We start from the raw sequence: 12,932 nt of genomic DNA on the forward strand, positions 1-12,932 counted from the left end.
TTGTATAAATAGGAACAGTACAGAGAATACGCTGATCTCCTTTACCCAAATCTACCTGTTAACTTTTTCCTCTTTTGCTTTATCATTTGTATCCACTCTCACACTTTTTTTCTTAGAGTAAGTTATGTAGGTCTTTGTCCTTTACCGTTGACTTCAATGTATGCTTTCTAAGAATAGGGATATTCTCTTACATAATCACGGTAGAGTTTGTAAATTTCCGTAAATTTGACATTAATACGATAATCTGTTTATTTTCCAGTTGTACTGATTGACCCCCAAATTTTCTTTATAGTATTTTTTCCTCCAGTACAGGGCCTAATTTAGGGTCAGGTATTGCTTTTGGTGGTCATATCTATTTAGTCTCTTTAATCTGGATCATTTCCATAGCCTTTCTTTGTCTTTTTTAACATTGTTTTTAAAAAATACTACATAAATGACGTGTCCTTCTGAATATATTATATCTGGAAGTGAATGATGTCTCCTTTTTTTGTTGTTGTTTAATTTACTTCTTTTGAGAGAGCATGTACAAGTAGTGGGAGGGTGGCTTGGTTGGTTGAGTGTCCAACTTTGGCTCGGGTCATGATCTCAGTCAGTGAGTTCAAGCCCCTTGTCGGGCTCTGTGCTGACAGCTCAGAGCCTGGAACCTGCGTTGAATTCTGTCTCCTTCTCTCTCTGCCCCTCCCCTGCTCGTGCTCTGTCTCTGTCTCAAAAATAAACAAACATTAAAAATTAAAAAAAAAATTGCGTGTCCATAGTAATGATTGTAAATTATGAAAACCTAGTAACATATTAGTTATTCCAAATATTATTTGTTAGGAAAAAGCAAAAGAATAAACAATGAAGTAAATTTAAGAAAAAAAAAATACCTGAAGTCTCTACAAAAATCGCATTCATTTGGTGATTAAAGCTGTTTTGTTTATGGATTTCTTTTGTTCACTGTTCTTTGTATTTAATTTCAGATATTAAGATGTTAAGTTAGAAAATTGAATATAAATTTTTTAATACTTACGGTAAAGTTTTAATTTTATTGGTTTTTATAGAAAGTAACATGTACTTTTTGAAATTTTATAGTGGGCAGAAATGGATCTGGAAAAAGTAACTTTTTTTACGGTAAGTGTTGTTTTTTCAATTCTAAATATATTAAGACCTGGGTATCTTCGCGTAGTTTATTTTAAAGATTGGTTTTCTGAGATTATGTCTGTATGAAACTCAAGAAATACTTTTTCGTACAGGGTTGCAGTTTAGTGTAGGGAGTGTAGAGTATAATGATCTGAGTTCTACTCTATACCTAGTGATTAAGTAGCTGAGAGGTTGGGCAAAACAATCTTTCAGGGTACTCTTTGCAATTTAAAAGTGTACTTGACCTGTCTACTTTGATGGGTTATGGGAATCATGAGATAATACTAATGGAAGTGCTTTTTAAACTTGAATGCTGTATGTAAATGTTGCAGATGCATATTTATACAAGTGTAAATGCAACAACATAGTTAATATTGTTTTGGAAAATGACTCATCTTGTTGTTTCATTATGTATGTATGTAAGTAAATAAGCCTTTCACCCAACATGGGGCTTGAACTCATAATCCCAACCAAGATCAAGAACTGCATGCTCTACTGACTGAGCCAGCCAGGCATCCCTCTGTTTCGTCTTTTAAAAAAATGTTTTCTAAATCATTTTTATGAAAGATAGAGGGGTGTAAAAAATTAGAGACTCCACAAAGATTATTGGCAGTTTGAAGATAGTAAATAGCTTTGAAAATTCTAAAGATAAAATACATTTAAGTATAATGCCTCTGTTAACAAATCCTTTGGAGAGAGAAAACATCTGAACAGGTTTGAACTATACCAGAAGTAGATTGAAAAAATTTTGAACCTCTTGTTTGAGTAGTGCTTGAGGGAAAGGGGGTGGGGCTTAGCAGGAGCAAAGGTTCTATCCCTCTGTGCTCACAAATCTATAGCCCTTCAGTGGTTGTAATTTGGTGATGATAAGTGAGTGGGATTGGAGTAGAAGTATTGCATGATCTCCAGGCGGATAAAGGCACTTTGAATCTGTTCCCCTAAGGTGATTATGTGATTATGAAAGATAAACACTCTCCCCTCAACATACACATTCATACATGCGTACTCAACTCTTGGAATGTCAAAGGTCTCTTGGGTGAACTGGTAACAGGCAGCTGAGTAGAGTTTCATTTCTAGGGCAGGGTGGTCCAGTTAGGTACTTTATATGGAAGCAGCAGTGACTTCTTACAGAAGATAAGAGCAGTGCAAACAGTGCAGTAGAATGTGGGAATCTGAACTGTTTCCCTGTGTTTCCCACTTAGTTTAATTTCTTTTGACAAAACTATCCTGCTAAGGATATGGTAAGAATATGTCCTATTTTGTTAATAAATATTTTGATGTATATTATTTACTTCTAGTGGATAAAAGCAAAGTGTTAATCACTCAGTGTATACTTTGATCAAGAGGTAGATTTTAGTTCTGCTTACCTCTTTTTGTTACCTCAGTGTTCTCTTTTTCTTCCCTTAAATGTTTCAGTGCAAACTTCTTAGTATTTTTCTTGTCATTTCTAAGCTGATTAGTCTAAAATACAAGCAATTTTTTGCATATATGAAATAGATAATCTGTTTTTATCTGCCTTGTTCATTACCTGATAGAGGTATGGGAAGTTATAAATTAAGGCATAAAGCTTCTTTGAGACTATACTAATACTTAATGTTTTTGTATTTTTAGCAATTCAGTTTGTTCTTAGTGATGAGTTCAGTCATCTTCGTCCGGAACAGCGATTGGCTTTGTTGCATGTGAGTGAGATTGCTTTGAGATTGTCAATACATGTTGACATTATGTATTTTTAAAACTATATTGTTGATTCTGGTAAATAAAATCACTTGTTCAAGTTTCAGATCTTTTGTAAACATGATATAATCTCTCTTAGTAAACATGGTACAGTCTCTCTTAAGTGTGTTAATTCTATGGAATTTAGCCTACTATATTAATGCATGATAAGGGCCTAATTTTTATGTAAATGGTAATAAAATTGTAGGACTTTCCTATAAATGGGTGTGTCTTCCATATAAATAGAAATTCTTTTTAAAAAATTTTTTTAGTGTTTATTTTTGAGAGAGAGAGACAGAGCATGAGCAGGGGAGGGGCAGAGAAAGAGGGAGACCCAAAATCTGAAGCAGGTTCCAGGCTCTGAGCTGTCAGCGCAGAGCACAGGGCTCGGACCCAAAAACCATGAGATCATGACCTGAGCTGATGTCGGACACTAAACTGACTGAGCCACCCAGGCACCCCATAAATACAGATTCTTTATTAAGAGTATGGTCTGGTGATGCTCTGGAAACAGGCTTGCTGAAGAGAAAAGAGTTTGAAATTGGGAATTAGGAACTTTGAGACTCAGAACCAGAAGTTAATCGGGAGCATAGAGAAGGAACCATTACAAACTAAACAGCATAACATGTTATAATTTTATCCATATTTGTAACTCAAATGGTCACATCATTTCCCAATATGAAAGATAAGTATATTTATAGTAATGAAAATTATTAGAATTTTTCATTGGATCATTATGAATAATGAACTAAAGAAATTTTAGGGGGCGCCTGGGTGGCGCAGTCGGTTAAGCGTCCGACTTCAGCCAGGTCACGATCTCGCGGTCCGTGAGTTCGAGCCCTGCGTCAGGCTCTGGGCTGATGGCTCGGAGCCTGGGGCCTGTTTCCGATTCTGTGTCTCCCTCTCTCTCTGCCCCTCCCCCGTTCATGCTCTGTCTCTCTCTGTCCCAAAAATAAATAAAAAACGTTGAAAAAAAAATTAAAAAAAAAAAAAAGAAATTTTAGGATAAAAAATGATAAAAGGCTATAACAAAATAATAAATTTATTGTCGGTTTGAATATGACATAATTAGTTTTAAAATGAGAAAGTGAGATTCCTTAGTATATCTTAACAGAGTCTCTCACACTTAGGAAGGTGGTTTATTTTGTTTGTTTTCTTACCATTATCAACTAGTTGCCTATAGAAAAAGTTTTTTTTAGGTTTCTAAGATAGGCATTGAAAGAATAACTTCTTTAGGTATCATTCTTTATTATATTGAATCACTGTGTAGTAACAGTTTCTAGAATCTGGAAATTATCTGAACTTGGTAAAGGAGTGGCAGCGTCATAAATTGGTGTATATGTGACATATTAACTGTGTGTGTTTTCATAGCAGATTTAAAATTATATAGGATATAGCAAATTTAAACAAGTAAATAAAAATAGATAATTAGTTTTAAAAGCCAGGGCAGCTGGGTGGCTGAGTCGGTAAGCATCCAACCTTGGATTTCAGCTTAGGTCATGATCTTTGGTTTGTGAGATCGAGCCCTCTGTTGGGCTCCACGCTGGCAGTGTGGAGCCTACTTGGGATTCTCTCTCCTCTCTGCCCCTCCCCTGCTCTCTTGTACACCTGCGCTTTTTGTCTCTCTCAACAATAAATAAATAAACTTAAAAATTAAAAAAAGCCGAGTTCCAGTAATTATATGATTTGTTAGGCTTCCTTTCCAGCATTGAGTCTGTAAGAGAAAAGCCTCAAAGTGGTGTTGATATTAGCAAATAAGGAGAATTAGGTGGGCGTGGGGTCTTATGTTCTAATAAAGTGGTCTTCAGAACAAGACCTAAGTACATCTGACTTTGATATCTCTTGCATAGTTTTCATTTTTTTAGTCAGAATCTAAAGCCATTTGGTTGACAAGTATTGTTATCCTCATCCAGTGTCTTTGCTCTAGGATATATACTAGCCCAATAGAAATTGTTTTCCATTGAATTAGGCTTATTGCCATGCACTAAACTTTAAAGGTGTTTAAAGAAAAAACAAAAAAAAGAATGTGAAAATACCACTTAAATGACAATTTTATTTTTTACATGTTTTAGGAGGGTACTGGTCCTCGTGTTATTTCTGCTTTTGTGGAGATTATTTTTGATAATTCGGACAACCGGTTGCCAGTGAGTAATGGCTTTTTTTTTTCTAGTCACAATTTTGAGAATTTTATTGATGCAGCTGATTTTTTTCCCAACCTTTGAAACATTCATAACTGTATTAAATACAGTTCTTATAATTTAGTTTATGTTAAAATAGCTATACGGTTTACATATTCATTTTGTCCTAAAATTGTAATGAACATTCTAGCAAATAGGGTGTGTAAGTTGTTGTGAAAAAATATCTTTGTCATAAGAATTGATATTCATAGCAAATCTTTAGTGAGAATTGAAATTTCAAAATAAGTGTTATGGTTACAGACTCTAGAATGACCTTATTAACTGAAAAGTTTTCCATTTTTACTATGAAATTAACTTCAGGCTTTTACATTCTTTCTTAGATTGATAAAGAAGAAGTTTCACTTCGAAGAGTTATTGGTGCCAAAAAGGATCAGTATTTCTTAGACAAGAAAATGGTCACGTAAGCAATTTCTTTACATTTATAATTTCTTTATGAAAGAGTAAAAGTATTTTACTTAACTCCTGTATGGGTTATATATGCCTCGTGTTCAGCAAACCAATATTTAGAGCATTAACAGAAGAATCAAGATTCTTGAGGCCAGTAGAATAAATGGTTTCATGACTATTCTATACTCCCTCATGTTCCTTAACCCAGCAGTTACCCTTCATTTTTTTGCTTATTATTGGGCGATTAATCTGAAAAAATATTTTCAATGTTTATTAACAGGAAAAATGATGTGATGAATCTCCTTGAAAGTGCTGGTTTTTCTCGAAGCAATCCTTATTATATTGTAAAACAAGGAAAGGTAAAAATATTGTATGTCCTTTTTTTATAGAATGTTTTCTGAGTATATTCACTTGAATGATGAATTTGCTTATAGATTCTAGTGGTTAAGTTGAAGCAAAAATGGACCTTACTGTCTCTTGTTTTCATTGATTTATTTTGTATAGATATTAGTATTACCTTTTATGTGGCCATAAAATTACAAAGTAGATCCACTGTGTAATGGGATTCAATTTTTTCAGCAGTTAGTGGATGTTGTTTTCATTGTGACCTGTATCACTTAATAAGGTGTCCTATACTGGAAGACATTTTGGTTTGTGAAAGTCACAATGGAAATATTTAAGAATATTGTAGAAATTCTTTAAAAATAGCATTTGAAAAAAATTACTTCCTAAAAGTAATACTCTGTTATTTAATATATCACAGAGTTAAAATGGTGGAAAGCTTACATTGCCAGAAATCTACCATAATGCTGTATATTGTTTTTGCTTGTAGAGATTATATTCTTTATAGTTTTTAGTAGTTGCATACTTCAGCTGATTATTCTGTTTCCTCATATACTTTAAATTTTATCTAAGATAACTTCTTTTTCTTAGAACATACCCTGCATTGTTCACATAGTTTGCTGTAGTGTTTTTTTGGACTAGGGGAAAGTTCTTTTTAAATGTCCACTTCTTATTTCATATTGGAGACATTTTTAGATATGTGTTGAAAACTTAGCATTCCGAACTGATTAGGAAGAGTACGTATGGTGTTTCACATTTGGGAAATGCAGAACAAGTTTTTGAAGACCGTCTTTAGAAGCAAGGAGTTTTTTTAAAAGGAGGCTGAGGGGCGCCTGGGTGGCTCAGTCGGTTAAGCGTCCGACTTCAGCTCAGGTCACGATCTTGCGGTCCGTGAGTTCGAGCCCCGCGTCGGGCTTTGGGCTGATGGCTCAGAGCCTGGAGCCTGCTTCCGATTCTGTGTCTCCGTCTCTCTCTGCCCCTCCCCCGTTCATGCTCTGTCTCTCTCTGTCTCAAAAATAAATAAAACGTTAAAAAAAAATTAAAAAAGAAAAAAAAAAGGCTGATTACGGGGTGACTGGGTGGCGCAGTAGGTTAAGTGTCTGACTGCGGCTCAGGTCAAGATCTCATAGCTCGTGGGTTCAAGCCTCGCATTGGGGTCTGTGCTGACAGCTCAGCGCCTGGAGCCTGCTTTGGATTCTGTGTCTCCTTCTGTCTCTTCCCCTTGCCCGCTCACATTCTGTCTCTACTCCAAAAATAAACAAAAAATTTAAAGAGGCTGATTACGAAAGACTAATTAATCTGAGTCTTCCCTGCAAACATACAGCATAGGCCCCTATACTCTCAGTTTCTATTCATGTCATTTCATATTAAGCCATCCATAAGTTACTTCATCTAAAAGAATGTTGCCTTCACCCCAGTGAAGGCACTTCACTTTTTTCTAATTTGATTTTTTTCATAATAGTTATACTGTATTGGTATACTTATTTCTTCTTCCATTAGAATGTAAGTTCCATGAGGGCAAGACTTTGTTTTGTTCATTGCTCTTTTCCCAGTGCCCAGCAGAGTGGCATATATGTTGTAAACATTTTTTCAATATTTTTGAAGTGAGTAACTTGAATGAACATGCATAATTGGGGTAACCAGTGATAAGGATCTGAAAGGAGATTCTTTGATGTCTATACTTTTGATAGACCACATTTTTCCCAGAGTTGATTTCTGTCTTTATGTGAAAGTGTTAGAGTAACTTCACTTTTTTAATGCCATGACAGCATTTTTTGCATTTAGTGGCTAACTTTATTTTTATGAATATGTTAAACTCACGCTTGTTGTTTAAAGTTGCATGGCACTTAGTTTGTACCACTCTGTGTTTTTTTGCTGTATATTAAAAAATTTTTTTTTGATGTTTGTTTGTTTTTGAGAGAGAGAAAGAGAGCATAAGCAGGGCAGGGTCTGAGAGAAGGGGACAGAGGATCCAAAGCAGGCTCTGTGCCGACAGCAGTGAGTCCGATGTGGGGCTCGAACTCATAAACTGAAAGATCATGACCTCAGCTGAAGTTGGATGCTCAACCGACTAAGCCACCCAGGTGCCCCACCATGTATTTTTAAATAAGATTTTTAAAATGCTTTTGCTTGTTTTATTTAATGTTAGTTACTACCTGTGATAGACAGTTATTTTTACCTATCTATATTTAAAGAATACCATTTTGGGGGCACTCATCTGGCTCAGTTGGTAGACCATTCAACTCCTGATCTTGGGGGCATAGAGCTTACTTAAAAAATAATAGTAATAATGGGGCACCTCGGTGGCTCAGTCAGTTAAGCATGTGACTTCAGCTCAGGTCATGAACTCACAGTTTGTGGGTTTGAGCCCCACATTGGGCTCTGTGCTGACAGCTCAGATTCTGGAGCCTGCTTCAGATTCTGTCTCCCTCTCTCTCTACCCCTCCCCCAACTCACGCTGTTTCTGTCTCTCAAAAATGAATAAACATTAAACATTTTTTTTAAATAGTAATAATAAAGCATACCATTTTTGCTATACTTTTAATAGTATCATAACTTTTTAAAAATGTAGAGTGATAGTTTCCCCTTGTAAAAATACTGTTCTTTTAGAACAGAGTTCATCTTTTTTTTTTTTTTTTTTTTTAATGTTTATTTATTTTTGAGAGAATGCATGCAAGCAAAGTAGGGTCAGGAGGAGAGGGGAACAGAGGATTGGAAGCGAGCTCTGTGCTGACAGCAGAGAGAGCCCGATGCAGGGCTCGAACTCGTAAACCTTGAAATCATGACCTAAGCCAAAGTTGGACTCCTAACCAACTGAGCCATCTGGGCACCCCTGGAGTTCATCTTTTATATTTTATCATATTGACTGAGGAAAAATGGTGATGTAATGTTCTTCGTTTTTGTTTTTGTTGTTTTGTTTTTACAAAGTTTATTTTGAGAGAGGCAGCGCAAGTAGGGGAGGGGCAGAGAGATGGAGAGAGGGAGAATCCCAAACAGGCTTCAGGAAGCTAGCACTCAGAGCCCAAAGTGGGGCTCAAACCCACAAAACCGCGAGATCAGAACCTGAGCCAAAATCAAGAGTCGGATCCTTAACTGACTGAGCCACCCAGGAGCCACGTTTTTCCTTTATTTTTAATTTAGAGAGTCTTATTCATAAATTAGACTTATGAATGTATCAATCCTATTTGGATTTTTATTTAATAAATTTTATTTAAATGAGATAGAGGTCTGTAAGTAAATGCACTGTACGAATTGCATTATTGAAGTCATGCTCTACTTAAAACCTAGCATGTGAGTACTCTTTCAAAGTAGAGTTCTTAAAGAACAGTCTATAGCTACGTAATAATTATTTTTCTAAAATTTTTAGATCAACCAGATGGCCACAGCACCAGATTCTCAGAGACTAAAACTATTAAGAGAAGTAGCTGGTACTAGAGTGTATGATGAACGAAAAGAAGAAAGCATATCTTTAATGAAAGAAACAGGTAAAATGAATGTGATTCTGCCTTATTTTTGTTGTGAATTACATATTCATTGTGCTATGATGGTTGAGGGGAGTTCAGTCTGTTCTCAAGAGTATACTGTTTGATAGTTTGCCTGTGTACTGAATGGAGAGAAAATTAGTTTGAGACATTTTAAGGTTTGAGATTTCCAGTGATTTCTCTCTTTAAATAAAGAATTACTGTTAGATAATGATGCCTTTATAGGTCAACTGTTTTGTGCCTCTAACATCCTCATTGTTAGTGAGGATAACAGATTTGGATGCAAACCTCAAAAAGCATTTCTGGAAGTATCAGCTGGCATTAGGTTTTAAGTTGTTCAGGAGCAAGTAAATGGAAAACTTTAAACTAAGAATTTTCCTTAGTACATTATGATGGAAACCCTACTTTGCTTTTCAATTGCTATGGTTTGTCATTCCATAGATAGTCCTGAGTTCAAGATCTGACTAATAATTAACTGACGATGTGACTTTAGACTTGATCTCTCTGGTCTAAAGCTTCTCCATCTATAAAATTCTTTTTCGTAGTTTATGGTGATAAATAGAGGAGCAAAGTAGTACCATGATTGGAATATAGTAGGTGTTCAATATACAGCAGCTGTGGATAATGCTATTGTAGTAAAAGTTGAGAATCAGTGACACCAATGATGTTATGGTTTTTAATTTTGTAATGTTGTGGGAAGGCACAGTTGCCTTTAAAGGATGTTTAAACAGAGGCCTTACTACATGTATTGTAAGAATTAGTAAACACTAGTTGGGAAAGATATATGCCCCCGTATGTATGTGCATTGCAGCATTATTTACAGTAGCCAAGATGCGGAAGCAGCATAAGTGTCCATCAGATGAATGTTTAAAGATGTGGTATATGCATACAAGGGAATATTACTCCATTTTTTAAAAAATGAGATCTTACCATTTGTGACAACATGGATGAACTTAGAGGGTATCATGCTGAGTGAAATGAGTCGGACAGAAAGGCATATGCCACATGATTTCACATATATACAGGATCTAAAAAAAACAGCAAACAAAATAGAAACAGACTCATAAATATAGAGAACAAACTGGTGGTTGCCAAGGTGGTGGTGCAGGGGGAAGATGGGTGAAACAGATGAAAGAGATTAGGAGGAAAAACTTCCAGTTATAAAAATAAGTCACAGAGATGAAAAGTATAGTATAGGGAATATAGTCCATGATATTGTAATAATGTTGTATGGTGACAGATGGTAACTAGACTTACCACAGTGAGCATTGTGTAATGTATAAAATTATGAAATCACTATTGTGCACTTGAAATTAATATAACATTGTATGTCAACTAAAATAAAAAGTTTTAAAGTGTCACCATGTGTAACTGTTCTCTGATGCTTTTCATAATGAAGCATCGTGTCATTTTAGTTTTAGGTTTGGTTACCACATACTTTCAAATAATGCTATAGTTCTTAAGGTTAATTTTAACTCATGGTATATTTGAGAAGATACTACATCAAAATTTCATTCAACTTCTTCACTCCTCTCTCATTTTTTAAGAGGGCAAACGCGAAAAAATCAATGAGTTGTTAAAATACATTGAAGAGAGATTACATACCTTAGAAGAAGAAAAGGAAGAACTGGCTCAATATCAGAAGTGGGATAAAATGAGACGAGCCCTGGAATATACCATTTACAATCAGGAACTTAATGAGACTCGTGCTAAACTTGATGAGGTAAAATACTTTTGTCACTTAAATTCATGAGTGATTTTATTTGAATGAGTAAGTTAAGCTCATGCTATATTTATACTTTTCAATGGTTTTTAAATAGGACCTTAAAAATTTTTAAATCTTAATAAATTCATTGGTCAGTGAATTTGTTCTTTTAATTATTCCAAGGAAAATGCCTAGGTCTGTGTGGTCCTTGCTGTAGTTGTATCTGAAATATAATCAGGTGGTGATGCAAGACAAACCAAAATGAGGGCAGCCACCTTTAAAAGCTTCATGAAGAAGGGGTGCCTAGCTGGCTCAGTCAGTGGGGAGCATGGGACTCCTGATCTTGGAGTTCAAGTTGTGAGTTCGAGCCCCATGTTGTGGGTAGAATTTACTTGATAATAAAAAGAAAAAGCCTCATGAATTTTTCTGTTGGCTTTTTAAAATGTATTTTGTAAATATTGCTGATATTTTGTCCAAAAATTGCTTTAGGGTAATACTTAAAGGACTTTTTACTTAAAACCACTAAAAATTGTTTTATAAAAATTCTTTAAGTGAATGATTTTATTTTAGAAGATATTTTAAAATTTTACTATTATGTTGTGAAGTATGAAACAAATATAAAATGAGTTAGAAATTATAGCTTTTTTTTCTTCCCCCAGCTTTCTGCTAAGCGAGAGACTAGTGGGGAAAAATCCAGACAATTAAGAGATGCCCAGCAGGATGCAAGAGATAAAATGGAGGTAAGATTATAAACAAGGCTTAGGTTAGCTTATATTTTTCGACCACAATAAACCCCCTTTTGTACCAGAATTATGGAATGGTTTAAAAAAAAAAACAAAAACAAAAAGTTAAAGGGGTACGTGGGTGGCTCAGTTGGTTAAGCATCTAACTTCAGCTCAGGTCATGATCTCATGGCTCATGAGTTTGAGCTCCACATCAAGTTCTGTGCTGACAGCCTGGAGCCTGCTTCAGATTCTGTCTCTCCCTCTCTCTCTGCCCCTCCCCCGCTCAAGTCTGTCTCTCTAAACATTAAACAAAATTAACAATTATGAAATGGTAACTTGAAGTGAATGTCATTGAGATTGAGTATTGGAAAGACAGAATAGTACTGAAAGTGTAATTGAAAGAAAAAGAAGGGATAGAACTAATGGTGTCCAAACTCTGCTGTTGTACTTTCAATTGTCTGACTCATTTCTATTTGATACTTTTTGATTAGGATATTGAACGTCAAGTTAGAGAGCTGAAAACAAAAATTTCAGCTATGAAAGAAGAAAAGGAGCAGCTCAGCGCTGAAAGACAAGAACAAATTAAGCAGAGGACGAAGTTGGAGCTTAAAGCCAAGGACTTACAAGATGAATTGGCTGGCAATAGTGAACAAAGGGTGAGTTAAAATACTAAAAATGAAAGACATAAACATTCAGTTGAATAGGAATTACAGAAGACCATCCTTTCTGTGACAAGGATGTATGCTTGAATTTTTGTAAAAGATCTGGCACATTAAAATAACTACTCAAGTGGCAACTCTGTACTGTCTCCTTGTTTCTTTCATTTAAAAATTAGCTTTGTGGGAGGCCAGTCTGGCTCAGTTGGTGGAGCATGCAACTCTTGATCTCAGGGTTGTGAGTTCTAGCCCCATGTTGGGTATGGAGATTACTTAGTAAAATCTTTAAATAAATAGGCAAATAAATATTAGTTTTGTGTTGAAGGATCAGTTTTCTGGTGATTTCTTTTCACGAGAAAATATTTTATGCTAGACTTAAGCACAAAATCTTAAAAAATTTAAGATTGCATTTTTACTGGGGCGCCTGGGTGGCTCAGTTGGTTAAGCATCTGACTTGGGCTCAGGTCATGATCTCGCGGTTTGTGAGTTCGCGCCCATGTTGGGCTCTGTGCTGACAGCTCAGAGCCTGGAACCTGCTTTGGATTCTGTGTCTCCCTCTCTCTCTGCCCCTCCTCCACTCGCTCGCGCTCTCTCAAAAATAAACC

At 35.6% G+C, this 12,932-nt stretch overlaps 1 protein-coding gene across 1 annotated transcript in view; it reads left to right on the forward strand.

The window, feature by feature from the left end:
- SMC3 (structural maintenance of chromosomes 3) overlaps positions 1-12,932 on the forward strand; it is a 37,493-nt gene that overhangs the window by 6,672 nt on the left and 17,889 nt on the right. The window contains exons 3-11 of the mRNA XM_007087189.3: positions 1,072-1,110; positions 2,731-2,798; positions 4,905-4,976; positions 5,351-5,430; positions 5,698-5,776; positions 9,127-9,244; positions 10,789-10,964; positions 11,606-11,686; positions 12,163-12,327. Of these exons, the coding sequence (XP_007087251.1) occupies positions 1,072-1,110; positions 2,731-2,798; positions 4,905-4,976; positions 5,351-5,430; positions 5,698-5,776; positions 9,127-9,244; positions 10,789-10,964; positions 11,606-11,686; positions 12,163-12,327 (878 nt within the window). The remainder of the gene's footprint in view (positions 1-1,071; positions 1,111-2,730; positions 2,799-4,904; positions 4,977-5,350; positions 5,431-5,697; positions 5,777-9,126; positions 9,245-10,788; positions 10,965-11,605; positions 11,687-12,162; positions 12,328-12,932) is intronic.

The sequence above is a fragment of the Panthera tigris genome, chromosome D2 (genome assembly GCF_018350195.1).
Source record: "Panthera tigris isolate Pti1 chromosome D2, P.tigris_Pti1_mat1.1, whole genome shotgun sequence".
In the NCBI taxonomy this organism is placed as follows: Eukaryota; Metazoa; Chordata; class Mammalia; order Carnivora; family Felidae; genus Panthera; species Panthera tigris.